Raw genomic sequence first — 23,414 nt, 5'->3', positions numbered from 1 at the left:
AAAAAAAAAAAAGACAGACAGAAAAGAAAAATCATTGTCTAAAGAACAGTCCAGAAAAATATATCCAGGAAATGTAATAAAAATATGTTATAGGGAGGAAAAAAAATCCCCATGCAAGCATCAGCATAAGCATGAATCTGGGGTATAGAAGAGATTCAACAATCTGTTAGAATTAATATATTTAACCATAGTCTCGTGGGACAACCAACTGGCATAATAAATTCATAAAGTTTATGTTCTACACCCCAGACTGTGAGTGGTGTCTGGGGTCTTAAAAGCATGAAAGTAGCCATCTAAGATACCGGTATCTACTTGTTTGGAGCAAAAGACAAAAGACGGTAACCCAACACTGAGAATAAACTAGTCTATAGGACTAGCTGTCTACATAAACCAGAGACCAGAAGAACTAGATGATGTCTGGCTACCAGTTCCAACTGTCTGATCAGGGCTACAAGAGACAGGGTAATAGAGTGGGGAAAAATTTGCAATAGACCTCAAATTCTTAAAGTCAAGACTTACTGGACCAGTTGAGACTAGAGGATTGCCTGAGACTATGGCCCAGAGATACTCTTTCAATCTTAAACTGAAACTTTTCCAAGATTGGTGAAAAAAACAAAGAATTTTTCCCATTAGTTCTGTGCTTCTTTAAAAAAATCATCTTTATGAGGGGGATGGGAGATCGGGGGAAAAAACAAATCATCTACATGAGGTCAAATTGTCAGCAATTACTTTAAAACAAAGACGTAAAGGGGGCAGGAAAACAAGACTACTAGAAATGGAACAACCAGAATGGAAATGAGAATGATGACATATTGTGAAGAATGTAACTAATGTCACTAAACAATCTGTGCAGAAATTGTTGAATAGGAAATAAATTTGTTGTGTAAACTTTGAAAACATACTAAAATATTTTTTCAAAAAAATAGTCACCATTCCCACCTCCCTGAAAAAAGGTGTTTGTCTGCCAGTGCATACAGGTGTCCGTGTTTAGGAGAAGGCAAAGAAAAGGTATATGGGAAAATACAACTAGCAATCCCCCATTATGTTTTCAACATCCCAACACAATCTACTTCATTCTTTATCATGCCCTTTGTGGAAAGGACCAAAGCTCAGGCAAGCTAGGAGTTAGTGAGAGGCAGGGTAGGTTCAAATGTAACACAAACTATTTAACTCTCACAAAGGTCCATTTTAAATGCTATGTAGGATGTAAATCCTGGCTTTTCATTAGCAAGGTTTCTTAACCTCTTTTTAAAAAATTCATACTGAAGTTTCAAAAAAAAAAAAAAACAACTAGTATCCTAGAAACAAGACCTTTTATATCATTTCTCTATTAGGAATGCTATATTGATAATTTTGTGCCAAAAATATCATGACTTGTTCTGGAGAAAAAAGTTCAAGCAAAACTCTGAAAATCGACCACTACTTCATGTAAAATCTTCTGTCACATGCTTAAAAAAAAAAATCAATAGTTTCATATTGTTCTTAAAATCCCTAGTTGCCTTCATTTTGACAATAACCACTTATTTCTTTCTCTCATCTACTGCTGTGGCGAAGCCCTTCTGAGTTTTTGGTGTACTTCCTAAGTCAGTCACTACTTCTTTCTGAAAATAAAACTGTTGTTAGTTGCCTTCTCGTGGCTTGGATTCATGGCAACCCACTGCAGAACAGAATGAAACACTGCCCTGTCCCGGGCAATCCTCACATCGTTTTTACGTTTCGGCCCAACGTTGCAGCCACCTTGTCAATCCACTTTACCAGAAAATAAAACTGAAAAATCACTATGGAATAAACAAGTTTCCAGCTATTATGAATCCATAAGCCCAGAACAGCTGCTCTAAAATGACCAGAGAACAAAGGAATACATAGAAAATAAGAGCTCTGTAATACTGAAGCGAAGAGCCCTGCTCTGGAACTATGCTGCCTGGGTTCAATTCCCAGCTCCACCATTTATTAGTTGCGTGTCCTTAGATAAAATACTTAACTTCTCTATGCTTGTTTCCTTATCTGTAAAAAGGCAATGATAATAGCACCTAACTCCTACCTCACAGGAACATGGTGCAGATTAAAAGACTTGGTACAAAAAAAAAAAAAAAAAAAAACCCGCTTAGAATAGTAAGCAGTCTATAAATACTGGTTATTATTATTATATATGCATTCTTATACTGCGAAAGACCTCCCACTATCATCACACAATTATACTGAACATCCCCTTGTGATGAGGATTCATGACCTAAGCTGGGGTGAGGACTAGAGTTGTTTGCTCCCCAAATCCGTCAAACTAGGGCCTCAGAACTTCTGACTAGAAATATTATCTGTAGAAATACATGTTTTACAAATATTTAGTCGATAAGGTATTTTCGATCGCGTTTAAGCTTCATCGTGTTCATGCAATGAGGAAGCCCAGAAAAAGACTAGTCATTGACTCGCCCAAGATTATTACTTCACAAGACTTTAAGAACGACCCTCTCCCGACCCTGGAAAGAAACCATGCCCAAGCTGTCCCCGGCCGTGTTTTGGCGGGCTAGGTCTGGGACCTCAGGCCAGTGAAAAGCGTAACGTTTACAGCTTGTCTTACCTCCTTAGGATCTCCAGACCCGGTCAGCATCTTTCGCTCGTCCTCCAGTCCCATGTCCGGGTCCGGTACCGGATTCAAGAACTGCAGCAAAAACAGCTGAGGCTCTACTTCAGGATCAAGAAGGACTTGCAAGGGTCACTCAGCGGATATCCGGTAATCTGGCCGGAAGTGCGGCATACCTATCGTAGTCGCGAACACCCGCTAGGATTGGCATGTACTACCAGCCAAAGACAAAAGGTAGGGGTGGCTGGTATTTGCACAACAGGCGACTTGGCCAAGAAATATCCCCTTAGCCATAAAATACCCAAATATATTGGTCTCATATTTTATTTTAAGTAAGAGTTTCTAAGAAACTTGAGATATATTATGATTGCTTCGACGTTCCTTTATCATAATTGCCTTTTTTTACCCACATCACGGATGAAGCCGTCCTAACTATTGACCTTCTCAAGATGGCGGTCTACGTGTGTCACTCTCGGGCTCGCGCACCTCCCCAAGATGGCGGCGCCCGAGGCCTGGCGCGCCCGGAGTTGCTGGTTCTGTGAGGTAGCGGCGGCAACGACCATGGAGGCCACGTCCCGGGAGGCGGCGCCAGCGAAGAGCTCGGCCTCGGGCCCCAGCGCTCCCCCCGCCCTGTTCGAGCTGTGCGGGCGGGCGGTGAGCGCCCATATGGGGGTTCTGGAGAGCGGGGTGTGGGGTAAGTTGCGGGGTGAGGGGCTGCCTCGCAATGAGCGGGGGCGGCCCAGCGGCCGGGGGGCGCGGGGGGCGAGGCCGGGAGGCCCGGGGCGAGGCCCAGCCCGGGGCAATGGAAGCCTGACTGTCGGGCTGGAGAATGAATTCCGTGACTGGTGGGACAGGATAGAGAATAACGGAGACCAAAAGAGCAGGTGGACTTGTACTCGCGGCCTGGCTGGGGGGCGCAGAGGGTGAGGCTGGGAATCCCGGAGGCCCGGGCTGGAGCCAAGCAGCCTGGGCCCGGACGAGAGGCTGGAATGACGAGCCCGGGCCGTAGGCACCGATCTGACGTTCGAGCTGTGCTGCTGAACAGCAGAGTCGGATATAGAACCGACAGGCCGGGATGGCTCGACTGCCTAGGGGCGGGGGCCGAGGTCGAGATGTTTGGCCTAAGGCAGAAAGGCTGGGCCCAGGACCTCCGAACTTGACTGACGGCCCGAGCGCTCGGGATAGTCGCCTGACACACCACAGGTGCTGAGACTCCGAAGACCTAGCCAATAGGCTGGGGCAACCCAGTGGATTGGAGAGCGCGGGAGTGGGGCTGGGAGAGAGGCCGAAAGGCTCGGGGTGCCGGGGCCTTTCTGACGGCCCAGGGCTGAAGTGAGCGAACTGACGACCCGGGCCTCTAGTGCAAACTGATGGAACGACTGACCAGCAGGCCGGGCGAGGAGCATCGGAGGCCACTCGGATTGGCCCGAGCGGCGAGGAAGGGCCGGAGAGTGAGTGAAGGGAGGCCCCGGAGTGGGTTAGCAAACGAGGGAGAATGGAATGATGGGCAGCCGAGAAGGGTCAAGGAGGCCCCAGGCCGGATGACGGCCTGGGAATCCCGGACTGACGGGCCGGAATGGGAGGGGGGGCGTTGCCTCTAGGAGGCCTTAGTCCGAATGGGAGTGAAAGGAGGCCTCAGGCGCGAGCGCGGCCGGGTATGAAGGGCCCGGCCTCCGCAAAGAGCGCACAGACTGAGCAGCAAAAACGGGCGGCCCGGGGCGCTGGGATTAGGAACTAGGAAGGGCAGACAGACTGGTAGGCCTATTGCGCCTGGGAGTCCAGCAGGCCGGGTAACGAGAGAGAGGAGCTCTCCAACCTGATGGAGCGCGAGAAGGCCCGGTTGTGGGGTCCGAACCACCGATCCTAGTTTTGCAGCTGATGAGGGAAAGAAACTCAGGTCCGGGACTTGAGTGCTGATAGTTGAGAGTGAAAGAGGAAAAAAATAAGCATTCTGAGAGGTAGGCCTGATCACACAGGGGACAAGGGAGGCCTTGGGCCTGACAGACTAGTGGTGTGAGGGGGTGGGGTCCAGAGGCCAGGGCTATAGTCGGATGAGGAGATCAAGGGGTGGCAGGAGAGAAGGCCGGCCTGGGGCCTTGTAGTGGTGGTGGGGCATTCCACGGGGAGGCCTCAGGGGTGGCGGTGGAATCTTTCCCAGGAGCAAGGTCCTGGTCAGGTCGGGAGTGAAGGTTTGAGGTCACTGGTTGGGAGGTTTTGGTTAAAAAGAGAAGAGGCCCTGGAATTTAGGGTTAGGGGCTGTAGGATAAGCCCCAAGGCCGGGGAGAGTAAAGAATCCCTGGGGAGTGTGCAGGCTCTTGGTGATGTGGGGGTGGGGCACAGATCCTGAAGAGGCCTAAGTGCCTTGTGTAGTGGAGGAAACTACTAGAAGTCCTCAGGCCTGTAGGGGGAGGGCATTGTGGAAGCCCTGTGCTGGCAGCTGAAGAGAAGGATCAGGTTGACCCATGGGGAATGAGAGAAAATTTCCAGTGGAGCTGGTTAGGGGGCTTAGAAAATTCCTGGGGAATGTAGAAGAAGGCTTTGTCAGCCTAGAGCTTCTGGGATACTGAAGCTGGCTGGAAGGTGGGAGAGTAGACTCGGTGTTGAGGCTCCAAGTTGGGAAGGAGTGGCATTAAAGATATGAACTGGAAAGAAGCAAGAAAGGTCTGGCTTAAGAGGGATAGAAAAAGGAGAGGAATTTGTGGATAATAGGGGATGAGAATTCCTGTGATGATGAGGGGACTAAAGAGAGGGGACCAGATTGGAGGGGAAGCTAGTAAGGAGAAATGGCTCTAGAAACCACTTTCTGTATATCGTCGTCCCCCTTGCCAACAATCAACTGACAGTTTACTGAATCTTTCCCTTTCTTCCCTCCACTACTGAACCAAAAACCAAACCTATTGCCATCTAGTCGATTCTGACTCATAGCAACAGCACTATTATTACTGAATGAACCCTCAACCAGGCTGAAAGGAAACAGGGGAGGAAGAGCTCCTATGGGCCTAGATCAGGTAAACACTCGTATAGGAAAACTGAATCAAGTAAGGCCTCTTAGGAGAAGGGACAAGTAAGGGGTGTGCTAAACAGTGCTATTTTGGAGGAAGAGCTGACATCCAGGAGAAGCTGGAAGTAGCAGACTGCCAATGTTTTGTGTAGTGGGACGGGCGGGGGGGGGGGAAGTGAGGAAAGGGTTGTTGTTGTTGTTATATGCCGACGAGTCGGCCCTGACTCATAGCGACCCCTCCTTGGGTTTCCGAGGCAGTATCACTATGGAAGTAGGATTGCCCAACCTTCCTTCCGAGGAGTGGCTGGTGGGTTTGAATCGCCAGCCTTCTGGTTAGCAGTCAAGTGCTTTAGCCACTATGCTACCAGAGCTCCTGAGGAAAGGGTACAATAAGGAAATTCAGCTATATAAGAAAGAAGAGTGAGTAGAGGGAGATGAGATCAGAAAGGATAAGGTATGTTATAAAGGGCCTTGAATGCCAGGCTATGGAGTTAGACTATCTTGAAGACAGCAGGAAGCCTTTGAAGGGTTTTGAAGAGGGAATGGCATCACCAAGCAAAGGATGGGGAGAGACAGAGGTCAAGGAGAACAGTTAGGGTGTTGAAATAATTCAGGTGAAAGTTGATGTGACCTATATTAAAGCCTTCATTCAGCAGGTAAATTGAATACCTACTATGTACAAAGAATTATACTAGACTCTTATATATCAAGATTCAGTTATTCCACAAGTAAAGATTAAAGGAGAATGGATGTTTTGAAAGACTTTCGTAGATCTGGTGTACTTCAAGATCTTAGACCTGTTAGCCTATTAGCAGGACAGAAGTGCTATTGACAGAATAAGAATAATAGACAACATTAGTGAATTTATTTTAGCTAAGCAATGTCTTAAATGGACAACATCTCATAAAGTAGTTATTCCCATTTTAAAACTGAGGATACTGAGGCTTAAAGAGGTTAAATAATTTGCCCAAGGATTCACAGTTAAGTCATAGTCAACTATAAAGACCAAGCCCTTTAGCCACTACAGTTGTGCCTATCAGAATTAGGGAGTTGGAAGAAGCAAGTTTTGTTTTTAGATGTGTTGAATTTAAGGGTAGAACTTAATTATCTTTCTTTTTTAATAGGAAGGTACTAGTTCAGGGGATAGTGGGGGCCCAAAGGATAGAAGTGGTCAATCTGGAAGAGTGGAAAAGTCAGTCAGGAAAAGCTTAATAAAAGATATGTGAAACTTGAAAGTTATGTATGTGATATACTTAAAGTGACAAGGGCATTTCTGGCAGAGAGAACAGCATGAGCAAAGGTACAGAGACACAAAGCAGCATTAACATGCTATGTACAGGAAAAAAGTAGTTGATTGTGACTAGAGTACAGGAGGCGGAGCAGGGAGCTGGAGAGGTTAATAAGGCCCAAATTATGGAGGACATTTTACCACACATCTGTATCCTTAATATAGAACAGTTATCCTGCTCAGGCAGTGGTGAACTGACCAGCTCCTAAATGAACATACCAGTTTGCATGGTGGGATTATCTCAACCTTGAAGAAGTATATGCCCCTGAAATTCCAGCTGCCAACTAAGTGGCTGAGATAAGTGGATCATAATTTGGAATAGCTTCTATAGGCTCCATTTGTCAAACAAGAAGTCTGCCCTTTGGTTCTCCTTTCCAATAGGGTAAATAATGTTTGGAACACTAGGGGAAAAAATAAAATTTGTGTTTTGGTTTTTGTAGCCCTCCCAGGCCCAATACTTCAAAGCATCTTACCTCTGCTCAATATATATTACTTGGAGAGGATTGAGGAAACTGCCCTCAAGAAAGGTAAGTGACTTTTCTGTCTCTTTCTCAGTCAGTGATTGTGAACAAGGAACCATGATGTTCTTAGGTAAATATACCTGATACCTGCATAGAACTTCATTCTTTTCAAAAAGTACCCTTATGATTTGTTTTCTTGGTTTGGAGGTTTAGGGTCATGGTTTCAAGGGACATCCCAATCAATTGGCCTAATATTGTTTCTCAGTACTTCTGTTTTACCTCCTACTACATTGTGTAGTGCCTGCCTGGGGCCTTAAAAGCTAGTAAGGAGCCACCAAGATACAATTGGTTTCTATTCACCTAGAGCAGCAGAGGAAGGAGAAGTCATGAATCTGAGGAGGAAAGGAAATGAAATGCATGTCTGGTTGACTTCATGAACAGCAGCTGCCTTTGCCATGAGACCAAAACTGGATGGTACCCTGCTATCATTACTGAACGTTTTGGTCAAGGATTCTATAGAAGAATGAATCCTGGTCAACGGGGGAAAATGTAGGACAGAATTTCAAATTCTCAATGGCATCCACACTTTCTGGAGCAACTGAGGTTAGATGGATCCCCAAAACTATTACCCAGAGATAATCTTAAAACTTTAAACCTGAAGTCAAAATTATCATCTGAAGTCTTCTTTGAACCAAAAAATAGTAAAGTATGTCTTCCTTGAGCATTATGTTCTTTTAAAAGCACTAAAAAAGAACTAAAAGTTCTTTTTAAAGCACTATCTATGTGAAATCAAATTCACAACTCACAAGGTTGGGTGAAATGCTTATAGGGAGCAGTGAGTTTAAGATAATAGAGGTGAAATAATTTGGAAAAGGACAGTGAAAATGGTAGCACAACTTAAAAAATATAATGAATATCATTGAATTGTACATGTAGAAATTGTTGAATTGGTCTATCTTTGGCTGCATATATTTTCACCAAAATAAAACAAATTTAATAAATAAATACCTTACATCTTTCTTATCTAATTCCTCAGTGTCCTTTGAATCACAGGGGAGGTATCTGGACCCTGTTATACTGTTAAAAGTAAGAAACAGGAATACCACAATTAGCAGCAAAGCCAGAACTAGGACCCAGATCTTCTGATTCTTTATTTTACTAAGCTGTCTCCCAAACTCCCCATTGGACATACCTGTTAATAGCTAACATTTATCTAATCCTTATGTACCAAGCACTGTCTTAAGCACTTTACCTGGAGAAATTCATTTACTCATTTAATTCTTTCAGCAGCCCTATGAAATACTACTGTTAACTACATTTTAGAAATTAGGAAAATGAGGTACAAAGAAATTAAGTAATTTGTTCAAAGTCACATAGCTAGAAAGTGGTGGTGTTGATACTCAAACCCAGACAATATGACTTTAGAGCCAATGCTCTTAACCATTTTGCCATATTGTTCCTGTGAACCCAGAGAAAGACAACATGAAAGCTAATGTACTTAACTCACTGTGACCAGGGAGCAGCCAAATAAGTGTGTTATTTCTCCCTACAGGCCTTTCCACTCAGGCTATATGGCGCAGGCTCTGGGATGAGCTGATGAAGACGAGGCCTTCCAGTTTGGAGGTAGGTTCAGGTACCAGGCAGAACTCTGGCTAGACTTTGAATAATAAAAAGCAGGAACAGCACACAAACACAAGCTGGGCACTGCTAAAGTATAGGAACAGGGATGGAATGGATTTAGGAGGGCTCTGAGGGCTTGTCACAGAGTTCTGATACATTTAGCATTTTATACTGAATGTGCTTGCTTGCCATGTTTGCAGGTGACACAAAACAGGGAAATAAAGTGATCATAATGGGTGGCAGAACCAGGATTCATAGAGGTCTTAACAGGGTTAGAACTATGACCAAATCAAATAAGATGAAATTTAATAGGATTTGGTTAAATCTTTACTTGAGTCTAAAAATTTCTGATGGCCTCAGTATAGGGGGTGAAAGGCCTGAGTTAGCAGCAACTTTATTTAAAAAAAAAAAAAAGATTTAGGGGGTTTAGTCAACAATGTATAGAAGCCACTCATTACTATATTCTGAGCTGTGTGAACTGATATAAATATAATATAGGCCAAAGCACAAGGGAGACAATAATCTTGACTAGATCAGCAGTGGTCAGGCTACCAACCATTCGAGTATGCAGAAAAGAAGTCAAAGGCACATGTGGAAGACTGAAGAAGAGAAGACTTGGAGAACAAGAACTGTCTTAAAATATTTGAATGACTGTCACATGAAAGAGGGACTAATAGACTTGGGTAGACGCTAGAGGAGGATTAATTTTTGATAAACTGAAGGTAGAACTTCTTAAACTCCTGAGTTTATCAGTTAACAAACAAGCTAATTCCAGAGAGAATAAGCTTCCTATCACTAAGTGTTCACATAGAGTCTATATAAGTACTTGACACAAGGGTGCTATTGAGGGAATTCAAGCCTTGGAAGATGGGTTAGACAAGATGAACTTTAGGGCTTCTTTCAGCCATGAAAGGATTCAGATAATAACTCACTGAAACTCTCATTTAAGCAGAATTTGTTTTGCTGCTTCATAAATAGGTGACAAGACAGATTTAGTTCAATAAACATTTCCTAAATTTAAAATGTGCCAGATCTTATACCAAATATTGGAAATACACAGTTCCTAATCTTGAGGAACTATCTATCAGTTTAGTGGGGAAATCTGCAAACAAATCCATCACAGTGTAGTAAGAGTGTGATAGAGGAGACAAGGAGGCTCAGAGAAAATGAAGCCAAGAAAGATTTTCCAAGGAAGTAGTATTTGAACTGGGCTTTATATGCTGAATGAAGCGAAATGACAAGAAAGCAGTGTCAGGAATTGGAGTTTTAATTTCTGGGGACTGGGTTCAGTAACAGCCCCATAGCCTTCAGCTTTTCCTTTTCCACAATCTGGACTGTGACTCCTGAAGTTCAGGATGGTACCACTGAGGCTCAGCAAAATGCTTAGGCGCTATACATGGGAGTTAAGCCTTAAGAGGAAGAGAAGTGGACTCCAGATTATTATTAAACAGTAAAGACTTTCTGCCACCTTTAAAGAAACATCAGATTCACTTTGTCCCAATGTTTCCCAAATAGTATAGTTAACTGGATGGAGATTATAACATTTTTCTCTTGGAGAAAATTTCCCAGCATTATCTCAAGTTCCCAGAAAAAGAATGTTACTTTCTTTTCCTGGCTCAGAGCATTTCAGAACATATAAGAGGCCTCAGGCCTGGTGGCCTAATAGCCACCTAGGCAGATGTCCTTAGAGTATATTCATTCAGAATGTCTTCTGCATGACAATAACTCTTACCTCACTCATGATTAAAACAATATGTGCCTGCTCAGTTCCATACTATGGTAAGTTCCAGGGATATAATGGTGAGCAACGTAGAACCTGCCCACTTATAAGCAATAATATTTCAAAGTGTGTAGTACTAGTATGTGTATATAGAGGCCTGTAAAATAGAATAGATACTCTAGAAAAAAAGCAATAGGGAAATAAAGGATTATTCAATAAATGGATCTCTAGAAATTGGTTAGCCATTTGGAAAAAATACAGTTAGAGTCTTACTTTACAATATACTCTAAAGTAATTTCTATATTGATTAAAAATTGTAAAAGCACAAAAAAAGAATAAAGGCAACTGGTTATTTAATATCAAGATGGAGAAAGAATGCTAATTACTAAATATACATAACCAAAAAAGAAAATAAGGACATATTTGACCATATAAAATACCAGTACTATAGCTCTGGTAGCATAGTGCCTAAGGCACTTAACTGCTAACCAGAACGCTGGCGGTTCAAACCCACCAGCCACTCCTCAGAAGGAAGGTTGGTCAATCCTACTTCTGTAGTGATACTGCCTCGGAAACCCAAGGATGAGTCGCTGAGTCGGGACCAACTCAACAGCACATAACAACAACAACAACAACACATGAGACAAAGTATATGTGAACTGCTGTACGGAAGATGAACTTTCTCTCTAAACTTTCACCCAAATCACAATAAAATTTAAAAATATATATATCAGCACCATAAAAAAAAATTTTTAAGGCAAATAAACTAGAAAGAATGTTTACAAGAATATGTGCAAAAAAAAGGATTCAGAGAATAAGACAAAGATGAACATCCTAGTAGAATTAAGATTTCAACAAATTACAAAATATATTAAAGTGAAAATTGTTCAATATCATTAATAAAAAGTGAGAAAAAGGTAAAATTTTACCTCTTAAACTAATAAAATAAATAAATTTTTATTTGTTTTGGTTTTAAAATGTAATGCCCATGGTTGGCCAAGCAAGGGTGGATAAATCTTGCATTTTAGTATGCTATTGAAGGGAACAGAAATTTTAATAACTTTTTTGGTGGACAATTTGGTGACATTTGTCAAGAGACTTTAAGATGTTCAAATTCTACTTCTTAGAATTTGTAATGTATAAAAATTGAGATGCTCATGAAATTTATTTCCAGATGTTCATTACAACTAAGTTTAATATAAAAAAGCTAGAAACAATTTAAATATTCAACTATAGGGAATTATTAAATTATGGTACATCTATATTTTCAAAATATTAATAAAATGATATTCTAAAACTGTTTAAAGATACGTTGGTATAAATGTTTAAACAACAACAAAAAACTCAGCATTTGAAACTGTTCAGAATTGTCTCAGTGCTTTCAAAACAAATGTACATAACCATTCACATATAAAGACTCCAAAGAGTTGGCGGTGGTCTACACATGATTTTTGGTTTGTTTCTTTATCTTTCCAATATTTCTGTTATCAGAAAAATGACAGTTTATGAACATTTGCTGTTCTAGTTTAATACAAGAAAATATTTAGCCTTTCTTAGCTTAAATGTTTGTACTCCTTCTCCATGACCAACACCTGAATTGTCAGGCCATTGAGGACAGGCCAAGGATTTTGTTGGTAGGCAAATGTCACTTCACCTAATTGGTGGTGCCTCATTTCCCTTACCCTTGTGTACTTAAATCACTTTGCACTGTCTGGGCTCTAGTGTACAAGTTCACAAAATGAGTGACTTATGCTAGAATTGCTGTCTGCTCATGCATTAATTTGAGAGAAAGCCACTGGAATAATTATTAAAAACTAATTTATGTACTCAGTTAACCCTCACAACCACTCTATAATGTAGATAATTATCTTCCCCACTTTACAAATAAAGTGAGAATGAAAGAGGTAAAGTGACTTGCCTAAAGTTAGTTAACGAATGGCACACCCAGGATTCAAACTGAAGCTGTCTCACTCTGGAATGCATACTCTTAATCACTGGACCATGCTGCTTCTCGTTGAAGTTATCACATGTCTAGGAGGTTCCAGTTTTAAATATTCTCTCCCATTATCTTCATCAACCATTAAGATGTCTGAAAGAAAAACCCAGTATTTAGTTGTTTAAACTACATTTCTCATAGGCTGCTTATGACCAGAAGTAGCCACAGAATTTTGGTTCACTTTGTCTAGATTTCAGGAGCTCTGTTGGCACAGTGCCTAAGGCATTTGACTGCTAAGCAGAAGGCTGGTGGTTCAAACCCACTGGCCACTCCTCGGAAGGAAGGTTGGGCAATCTACTTTTATAGTGATACCGCCTCAGAAACCCGAGGAGGGGTCGCTATGAGTTGGATTTGACTCCACGGCAGTGAGTTTGTTTTTAGTTTTGGTTTTGGCTAGATTTCAGGTCCAGACCTTCCCTTATAATAACCACCTGACCATTCTCATTTGTGAACTTGAAGCCTTGCTAGAGTCACCTGCAAGTATCTTTTAAGGCTGTGGGTGTGGGCCAGCAAATGTGTAAGAAAAGTGCTAAAGAGAGAAGACCTGAAGGACTCAGGGACTCTGTCTGTCTACTCCACTTGGCTGCTCCCCTAATGCCTCTGCACTGCTGGTAATGAAAGGTCCTTCTGTTCTGTTGCTGCCATGCAGTTAGCTCAGCATGAAGAAGTCATTACCAATTATTACCACAGCAGGCACAGTGGGGAATAGTCCAAGGACAGTAAGGACCCAGCCATCACCTTCCTGCTGACCCAGGTTCTGCCAAGAACCTCAGACATACTCTAGTATGAGAAACTGCAGAAAGGCAGGCTAAGAATCAAAGAGAAATGTCTTTTAGTCTCCAAGACCCTTAGCCCCCTCTACCTTTGCTTCAGGCTGAAAAATCATCCTGCTTAACAAGCTCTGCCTCTGTCAAGCCATTTCACATTTTCCATCTGGCCTAATTATTATCATTTGTACCAGGAACAGTAATAAGTAACATTTACTTTGTATTTTAAAATTTACTAAGTGCTTTCATTTGCACTGTCATTTAATCTTCATAACAATCCTGTGACACAGGTGATGTTCACATTTTACAGATAAGGGAATAGATTTAGAGAGGCCCAAAATTTAGGGGAGGGCTTGGAACTGGTTGTATTTCAGTTTGACCCCCTGCTGAGAACTTGTCTTTCTACTGCCAGATATACCCCAGATATACTCAATCAAAATGTACATTTTAACAAGATCCCTAAGTGATTCGTATGTAAGAATCTTGTTGAAATACAATTTTTGATTCAGTATATCTGGAGTGGATGGCAATTCTCAGCAGGGGGCAAACCAGAATAAACCAGTTGGCAGCCCTGGCAGAGCTGGGAACTATATCTAGTCAGCAGATTTTCTCTTATGCCATATAAGGACAAGGACTTAGGGATGGTATTAAATGAGAAACTCTGGTATCTTCCTTTGTCTCAGTGTGTCCTTTTGGGATAGATAGCAGTCATTCATCTGAAGAAGTTTTTTGTTTTGTAACTAAAAAAGATGCCTGGGACCTCACCCCAGGTGTAACAACAGAATCACCAAATCTGGGAACCTGCTATATGAATTTTGAAAAAAATCTCCATGGGAAATTCTGATGTGCACCAAAGGTTGACAATCACTTGCATTCAGATTTCTTCCAAACGTATCAGAAGTCTTATGTCCCATATCCACCAAATAACCATTACCATGGAGAGAATACAAGTTTAGCCCTGCTCCCCAAGAATTTGTACTCTGGTTAGAATAATACATACACAGGCAGAGACTGAACACCATGAGCTGGTGTCCTGATGGTCTGCCCCCACACCCCGTGAAAAAAAAGAAAAAAAACCTCACTGCCATTGAGTTGATTCCAACTCCCATTGCATTTCCAAGTAATCTTTACGGAAGCAAATCCCTCAATCTTCCTTCCACGGAGCAGCTGGTGGATTTGAACTACTGACCTGGTTAGCAGCCAGATGCTTTATCCACTATGCCACCAGAGCTCCTTTAATGGTCTGCCAGTGGAGAGCATTTCTAGAAGATGTAGGAAAGACACAGAAGGCAGGTTTGGGTCACTGAGGTGACCTGTTTTCCAGAACAAAGCATTCATATGTGCAAGACAGAAGAGATGATTTAAAAAAAAAAAAAAAAAAGTTTGTTATGTAGGTAGAGTCCATATTATGAAGGGCTTTGCCTGCCAGGCTAAGGAACTTAAAATTAACTTAGAGGGGGAGACAAGGAGCCCTGGTGGTGCACTGGTTAACGTGCTTGGCCGCTAACTGAAAGGCCAGCAGTTTGAACCCACTATCCGTTCCACAAGAGGAAGATGTGGCAGTTTGCTCCTGTAAGGATTTAGTGTCTTGGAAATCCTATGGGGCAGTTCTGTCCTTACAGTGTGACCAAGTCAGAATCAACAGGAGTAGGTTTGGTTTGGTTGGAGTGGGGAGACATTGGGAGTTTTTAGGCAGAATAACGTGATCAAGTAGTATCTTACAAAGGTGAATCTAGTGGACTTGTGCGGAGTCTTTTGGGAAGGGAAAAAGAATAGGAAGAGCAATCGGGAAAGGTAATGAAGTGGTAAGGTATGAAGTGATAAAGGGCTGAGCGGAGGTGGTAGAAAGTTTGGATCAGGTTCTAGAAGCAAAGAGGGAATATATGGGATTGAGTGACTGCTTCACTTAAGAGGCACTATAGCAAAAGAAAGGAACCTGGGTAACTCAGTGGTTAAGCACTTGGCTGCTAACTGAAAGCTTGGCATTTGAACCCATCAGCTGCTCTGTGGGAGAAAGATGGGGCAGTCTGCTTCCGTAAAGAATACAAACTGCTATGAGGCAGTTCTGCCCTGACATATAGAGTTGCTGTAAGCTAGAATCGACTGGATGGCACACACAACATAGCAAAAGAATGTGAGCTCTGGAACTAGAATTCCTGGGTTCAAATCAAGGCTTCACACTGGTTCATTCTGACTTCACCCCAGGTGTACTAAAGCAGAATTTACATTTTAACATCTCCAGGTTATAAATAAGAGAGGGATTTTGATTCAGTATATCTGAGGTAGAAATACAAATTCTCAGCAGGGTCAAACAAGAATAAAGCAATTTGATGCCTTGGATAGTACTCTTAGTATCACAGCTGTCTGGCATGTTCTCTGCTTTCAGAGTGTGACCTGTTGGCGAGCCAAGTTTATGGAGGCCTTTTTTTCCCATGTTCTACGTGGGACCATCGATGTGTCTTCTGACAGGCGTCTCTGTGACCAGCGCTTTTCGCCTCTTCTGCACAGCTCACGCCATGTTCGGCAGCTCACCATCTGCAACATGTTGCAAGGTGCAACTGAGCTTGTGGCTGAGCCCAACCGCAGAGTTCTGGAGACCCTGGCCAGTTCTCTGCACACCCTCAAGTTCCGCCACCTACTGTTTTCTGACGTGGCTGCTCAGCAATCACTTCGACAGCTATTGCACCAGCTCATTCACCACGGGGCTGTCAGCCAGGTGTCACTGTACTCCTGGCCTGTGCCTGAGTCAGCCCTTTTCATCCTTATCCTCACTATGAGTGCTGGTTTCTGGCAGCCAGGCTCTGGTGGCCCACCCTGCCGCCTCTGTGGAGAGGCCTCCCGAGGCCGGGCCCCATCTCGAGATGAAGGGTCCCTCTTGCTAGGTTCACGCCGCCCTCGCCGGGATGCTGCTGAGAGATGTGCTGCAGCCCTGATGGCCACCCGGCGGAAGAGTGAAGCAAAGCAGGTGGCCAGAGCCACACCTGCCACTCGGGTAACACGCCGGAGCACACAGGAGAGCCTAACAGCAAGTGGGACAGACCCTAAGAGGGAGCTGCATCCTCCAGCCACCTCCCAGGAGGCTCCTGGCACCAGGCGGCCACCCTCTGCTCCAGCTGCCACCTCCTCTGCTGCCTCCTCTTCCACATCCTCATCCAAACGGGCTCCAGCTAGCTCAGCCCCACAGCCTAAGCCCCTAAAGCGTTTCAAACGAGCTGTAGGGAAGAAGGGTGCTCGCACCCGTCAGGGGTCTGGTGCAGAGTCTGAAGACCTGTATGACTTTGTTTTCATCGTGGCTGGTGAGAAGGAAGATGGCGAAGAGATGGAAATTGGGGAAGTGGCTTGTGGAGCCTTGGATGGGTCAGATCCCAGCTGCCTAGGCCTTCCAGCACTGGAGGCCTCCCAACGATTCCGCAGCATCTCCACCTTGGAGCTGTTCACAGTTCCACTTTCCACAGAGGCGGCTTTGACGCTGTGTCACCTGTTGAGCTCCTGGGTATCTCTGGAGAGCCTCACACTCTCCTATAATGGTAAGTGCCCTGGAGGAGCAGGGGTTGGGCCTGGGTCTCCCAGCAGCACCACCTATGTGCCGAATCCTGTGTGGTAGAATTGGAAGTGTGACTGGGAAGCCAGAGAGTGGCCCTGCCTGTTATAGGGTGAAAGGCAGCTTGATTTATGGTTGGAAGCCGAGGTTCCTGAGAGAAACAGGAATTAGCTGGAATATTATACAGGTATTTTACAGACATAGTAGACAATCAAAGGGAAGATGGGAGTATAATATATGCAGATCCAGCCAGGGCTAGGCAGGATCCTATGTCATATCAAAGCCACTGAATAGATGAGTGGACAGGATTGTTTTCTTTTTATTAGACCAGCAAACCTGTAGGCAGCCTTCAGTCATCTCCCACTGGTTGTACCCAGGTAGCAAAACCTCAGCTTTAGATAAATCCAGCTATCTGCCTAGGTTGCTGGGCACTGCTAGAGAAAAATCACACAGCTATGCAGATTGGTGCTACTAAATATTCATGATCAACCTCATATGAACCCTCACTGAGCTTGCAACATCAGCTTCCTTTCCCAGTCTACCAGTTCCAAACTCTTCCTTTCTCAACAGATGCCTTCATCTCCTACTTCACAAGGCAAATAGATGTCATCACACACAAACTCCTTAAGCTTACCATTTAAAAACCTATACACTCCCTAAATCTACACTCACACTTTTCTTTCACAAAGGAGAGATCACCATCTTAGGCTAACTCTTCTACTTGTGCTCTGGCTCCATTCCTTCCCACCTTAAAGAACCGTATTTCTCAGGCTTCTTAGTAGCTTTCTATATATGGCTTAGTATGTGTCAGCAGTCCTGGTGCTGCAGTGGTTAAAGCACTCAGTTGCTGACAAGTCGGCATCAACCCACTAGCTGCTCCATGGAAGAAAGATGTAGCAGTGTGTTTCTGTAAAGAAACAGCCCTGGAAACCTTGTGGGGCAGTTCTCTGTCCTATAAGGTCACTACTGAGTCAGAATCAACTCAACAGCAGTGTGTTTTTCACATAGCATGTGTCAGGCATATTTTAAGTATTCTCTGTATTAACTAATTTAATCCTTAACAACTCTATGATGAAGTTAAGTGATTTGCCCAGGATAACTTAGCTAGTAAATTATAGTCAGGAATCAAATCTAGGCAATTTGGCTCCAGAATCCATGGTTTTAAACTATGTGTGCTGCCTGCCTTCTCTCCAGTGTCTTGCCCATCAACATTTACACATGTTCAAATCTACACCGAATACAACTACTACCACCACCTCCCTACTGTAGGGACTCTCATATTCCCCACTTACTTACCTATTCACTCCTGTCTGTCACAAACTTCTGTACTGATGTCCCTATTTCTTCCTCACCTCCACCCTTACCACTGCAATGAAAAGGACCTCGGTCACCTTCTTGTTGCTAAGTCCAAATATATACTTTTCAGTCTTCATCTTAACTCTTGGCAGCATTTGCTATTATTAAGCATTGTTGTCTTCTTGAAATACTCTCATTTCTACTACCTCAACTTCTGACTTTTTCCTTCCTCTCTGGACTTATCTTTTAATGTTCAGAGTTCCTCAGGGCTCAGAACCTTCCCACTTTACACACACTTTTGGACAGTTTGTCCACTCCAATTTCCAACTCTATGCTGAAGACCCTATTCTGTGACGTTAGCCCAGATCTTTCTCCTGAACTCCAGATTCACTTACCCAGCTGCCTATTTGACATCACTTGATGACAAGCTCCCCAAATTCATTACGTCCAAACTGAATGCATCTTTTTCCCACTATACTTAACCCTCCTATTCTCAGTGAATGACACCAGTTGAATCAGTTGCCCAAACCAGAAACCTGAGAATCATTCTGGATTCCATTTCTTATCCCATATATATATGTGGGATATAGGTAGGGATCTTTACAATCTCTCGAATCCATTTACTAATCTATTTCCTTAGGCTACCATTATTTCTCATATGGATTCATTTCACCAGTTCTTCTTGACTCCATATTCTTGCCATACAAGCCGTTCCAACTGTAGTCAAAACATTTTTTCCAAAAGATCTGATCCTGTCTTTCCTTCACATAAAAACTCTGCAATGGCTTCCTGTTCTCATGTTTTCACCCCTGCTTACCTCTATTAGGAAGCTCTGGTGGCATAGTACCCAAGGCATTTGACTGCTAACCAGAAGGCTGGCAGTTCAAACCCCCTAGCCACTCCTCAAAAGGAAGATGGACAATCTACTTCCATTAAGATACTGCCTCAGACACCCAAGGAGGGGTTGCTATGAGTTGAATCAACTTAACGGCAGTGAGTTTTTAACCTCTATTAAGGGGCCCTGGTAGCACAGTGGTTAAACAATTGGCTGTTAACCAGAAGGTCAGCAGTTCGAACCCACTAGCTGCTCTGTGGGAGAAATATGTGGGTGGCAGTCTGCTTCTGTGAAGACTTACAGCCTTGGAAACCCCATGGGGCAGTTCTATTGTATCCTCTAGGGTTGCTCTAAGTTGGAATTGACTCAGCACAACAGGTTTGGTTTTTTGGGTTACCTCTATAGTCTGATTTTGCACATTTTCCCCCTCATACTTTACACACCAGGCATACTGAATATTTTTCATTTCTTGGAATCTGTCAATCTTTCTCCTTCAGGCCTTGATATATGCTGAGTTCCCTCTGCCACACTCTTCCTTTTTTTAGCCTGTCTCCTTTATATTTTTTGGGACTTAGCTGGAAAGTTTTCACTGATGAAGCTAGATTAGGTATTAAGTACCCATTCTTTGTACTTCACAGTACTCTAGTTCCCATCACATGTTTTTGTTGTCATCAGGCTGGCTAGGCAGGGGCAGTATCTGCTACTCACTAGTGTCTAGCAAAAAGCTTGATAGCTGAATGAATCAATCAGCAGGAACCTGCTCAGTCCAAAGGGAGATGGGTCCCAAGGAAATTATTTACTTTGTGGGATTAAACAATTAACCTTTCTGGGTCCTTCAGTGATTATCCATTTCTGCCTCATTCCCACCCAGTGAATCTTCTAACATACTCCTTATTAGGTCCTTATCACTTCTGTTCATTTTTCAGGTGCTTCCATGACCTGTAGATAATCTTTTTAGCTTAGTTTTCAGGACGTTCCACAACATGTACTCCATCCTCCTGCCCTCCAGAGCTGTTTCCTGAGCCAACACCTAGCCAAACCAGGCCCCTACTCATGCCTTACATCCTCTACCACCCTTAACTGTGTCTTCTCTGTCCAAGATTTCCTTCATTGAAGGGCCAGCTTCTCCAGGAAGCTACTCAGAACCCAGAAATCCAGAGACCTTTTATGTTGTCTGGGCCTATCATTGATCTGGTAGCCATATGCTGCCCTACCATAGCCTGTCTTCTAGCTTGTGACTGCCCTGCTGTTACAAGCTTCTTGAGGATATACTTTAGTACAGTAGGCACCAGAGTTTGCTGGTTACCTGAGGAAAAAGCAAGGTAGTAGATGAGTAATTGAAATAAATGGTTTTAAATAAACTGATCCAGAGCTAAAGAGATAAGGCAGTAATCAATAGAAATACTTTGAGTTGTCTCTGAATGTTAACCCCTGCACAGCTTTGTTCCTGCTGTTCCCACATGATTCTGACCCCATCTTTCTCTCCTGCCATAGGTCTGGGCTCTAACATTTTCCGCCTACTGGACAGTCTGCGGGCCCTGTCAAACCAGGCTGGATGCCGTCTCCGTGCCCTGCATCTCAGTGACCTGTTCTCACCACTGCCCATCCTGGAGCTGACACGTGCCATTGTGCGAGCCCTGCCTCTGCTGCGGGTCCTCTCTATCCGTGTTGACCACCCTAGCCAGCGGGACAACCCACCTGTGCCAGGGAATGGAGGGCCCCCTAGCCACATAATTGGGGATGAGGAAATACCAGGTGAAGCATGGGGCATGTGTGTGTATGTCTCTTTCTACACAAATGTGCATTTGTGTGAAGAGGAACACTCTCCAATCCAGACCTGCTACCTTTCATTCCTGGAATGAGTAAAAGATCTAGAATATGCTTCCCTTTTAAAGCCTGCATTTTTAAAGATAACCTTGTGGTTATCTTATGGACCCAGATCACCATAAGCCCACTAGGCAGTGGCTATGGCAACTCATTCTCCAGAAAAGCAGTCTGAGCCAAGCAGGGGTCTGAACTCACTGGATTAGGTCCCCCTACCCTATGCACCCTTAGTTCCCATATGTCTCCTATCCCACCACTTGGAATAGTCTATATTGTATTTGCTTGTCTTCCTGGACTAAAAGCTCCATGCGGGCAAGAACCAAATCTTGTATTTAGTGCTGTATTCTCAGATCTAGCAACAGTGCCTGACTGATTGACACAGGCACGCCAAGTTAAGTATTTAGATGAATAAATGATTTATTAGTGAATCCCTTGAGGGATATATAGCCATCTGGAAACCTCTCTCTCTACCATACCCAGAAAACTGCCTGGAGCAGTTGGAGATGGGGTTTCCACGAGGAGCCCAGCCAGCCCCACTGCTCTGCTCTGTACTGAAGGCCTCAGGTTCTCTGCAGCAGCTGTCCCTGGATAGTGCCACCTTTGCTTCTCCCCAGGATTTTGGACTTGTGCTCCAGACACTCAAAGGTAGGACCCAGCCAGAATAGTGAAAGCAAGGGAGGTGGGGACCTTGCATTGTTCTCTGGGGAAGCTAAGGTCCATGGCCTCTCCCTACCATTCAGAGTACAACCTAGCCCTGAAGAGGCTGAGCTTCCACGACATGAATCTGGCTGACTGTCAGAGTGAGGTGCTCTTTTTGCTACAGAATCTGACTCTTCAAGGTGAGTTTTCCATCCAGGACCTGGAACATTCCTGGGTTCTCACTGTGGCTCTGCCCATTTCACAGCTACCACGGTGAGCAAACCACTGCTCCTTTCTTAGTCTTGTGTTCTTGACTATAAAATGGATATAGAGCCTGTATGACCTTCCTTCTAAAGGGTTCCAAACTCAATTTCTCTACTGAACCTAGGAAATTACTGTGCTTCACCCAGAAGTTTCTCTTACCTTTCAGGGGCTGACAAAAATGGTGGTAGTGAAGAGGGATAAATGCTGCAACAGGCTCCCCTCATAGACTTGCATACAAGACAATCAGTGGATGGAGAAGGAAAGAAGCAAGTGGAGAATTGGTCACATAGAGAATATCTAGGCTCAATTTCTAACGTGAACCTGATTTAGTCCCAGCTTTGCTTGGGGTCTTTGGCAGATTCTTTCTCCTTTCTGGATCCCTAATAAAATGTTCATACCCCATTAGGGCCAACTGGAACAGGAAGGGCAGCACCAGTCCTAATGCAGCCATCAGAATACTCTAATTTCTCTTGACAGAGATAACCTTCTCCTTCTGCCGTCTGTTTGAGAAGCGTCCGGCCCAATTTCTGCCTGAGATGGTTGCTGCTATGAAGGGCAACTCCACACTGAAGGGCCTTCGGCTGCCAGGGAACCGCCTGGGTGGGGACTGGGTCCTAAGGAAGGGGAGGGGGCCACAACTTTAACCTAGAAACTCTGAGTGAGAGCATGGACCTCTCACTGGGAACATGGGGGTAGGAACATAGATATCTGTGTGCTGGGGTTTTGGGACCTGGAAGGGCTGAGCTCTGCAGTTAGAGTTGGGCTGGGACACCTTGTTCCCTATTCTTGTGTGGTGATGGGCACTTCTCTCCTACCCAGGGAATGCTGGCCTGCTGGCCCTGGCAGATGTATTCTCAGAGGATTCATCTTCCTCTCTTTGTCAGCTGGACATCAGGTACATAGGGAGGGACCAAGGGATGGGGCTGCAGGGGCATAGACCAGGGACTAGTTGCTTCCTGGGATCTAATCCATCTCACCTCTGCTAGCTCCAATTGCATCAAACCAGATGGGCTTTTGGAGTTCGCCAAGCGGCTGGAGCGCTGGGGCCGTGGAGCCTTTGGTCACCTGCGCCTCTTCCAGAACTGGCTGGACCAGGATGCAGTCACAGCCAGGGAAGCCATCCGGAGGCTCCGGGCCACCTGCCACGTGGTTAGCGACTCATGGGACTCATCCCAGGCCTTCGCAGATTATGTCAGCACCATGTGATGGGGTCTGTACCTTGCAGGCCCATGCTCAGTACCATCAGCTTGCAAGGGCTGAGGCATGGGCTGCCCAGAACTCCCAACCACCAACTCTTTCTCTTTCTGCCACTTTTTCCTCCTCTTTCCTTCTTCCCCTATACTGAGGTCCTGGAGGCCTTGATGCAGCCCAGAAAAGGCATTCCAGAGTTGAGTTAGAGCTTTGGGCCTCTCAGTACCCTAGAAACCCTGGGCCACGAGGTTACAGTGCTCACCAAAGTTGTTGAGAACAGCATCCCCACTCCCTGCCCCAGAGTCCTTGTTTTCTTTCCTCAAGCAGGTACCTACCCAGGCCTTAGAGAAGTATAGGAGTGCCCACTACCAGACCTCTTCCCTACTGGGCTCA

The 23,414-nt window shown here is 44.3% G+C and overlaps 2 protein-coding genes across 2 annotated transcripts in view; one reads left to right on the top strand and one right to left on the bottom strand.

Moving 5' to 3' along the window:
• The window catches only part of LOC103201922 (cytochrome b-c1 complex subunit 6, mitochondrial), an 8,355-nt gene extending 5,726 nt beyond the window's left edge, over positions 1–2,629 (bottom strand). The window contains exon 1 of the mRNA XM_007946688.2: positions 2,576–2,629. Coding sequence (XP_007944879.1) covers positions 2,576–2,629 — 54 coding nt within the window. The remainder of the gene's footprint in view (positions 1–2,575) is intronic.
• Positions 2,630–3,073: 444 nt separating this feature from the next.
• Positions 3,074–23,036, top strand: LRRC41 (leucine rich repeat containing 41). The gene is made up of 10 exons (XM_007946686.2): positions 3,074–3,272; positions 7,308–7,394; positions 8,881–8,951; positions 15,818–16,958; positions 20,598–20,858; positions 21,408–21,572; positions 21,668–21,766; positions 22,308–22,430; positions 22,650–22,725; positions 22,817–23,036. Exons 1-10 carry the CDS (start codon positions 3,074–3,076, stop codon positions 23,034–23,036), a joined length of 2,442 nt encoding a protein of 813 aa, XP_007944877.1.
• Positions 23,037–23,414: the final 378 nt, after the last annotated feature.

Source organism: Orycteropus afer, unplaced genomic scaffold (assembly GCF_000298275.1).
Source record: "Orycteropus afer afer isolate SDZICR_OR568_19922 unplaced genomic scaffold, OryAfe1.0 scaffold00169, whole genome shotgun sequence".
NCBI lineage: Eukaryota > Metazoa > Chordata > Mammalia > Tubulidentata > Orycteropodidae > Orycteropus > Orycteropus afer.
Note: the sequence above shows the minus strand (reverse complement) of the source record. Positions and strands in the feature narration are given on the sequence as shown.

Excerpts from the sequence above, each read along its gene's own strand:
- LRRC41 (XM_007946686.2), top strand. The coding sequence starts at position 3,074 with ATGGCGGCGCCCGAGGCCTGGCGCGCCCGGAGTTGCTGGTTCTGTGAG. Across the intron at positions 7,395-8,880 it reads GGAAACTGCCCTCAAGAAAG|GCCTTTCCACTCAGGCTATA; the intron begins GTAAGTGACTTT and ends TTCTCCCTACAG. Across the intron at positions 21,573-21,667 it reads TGTGCTCCAGACACTCAAAG|AGTACAACCTAGCCCTGAAG; the intron begins GTAGGACCCAGC and ends CCTACCATTCAG.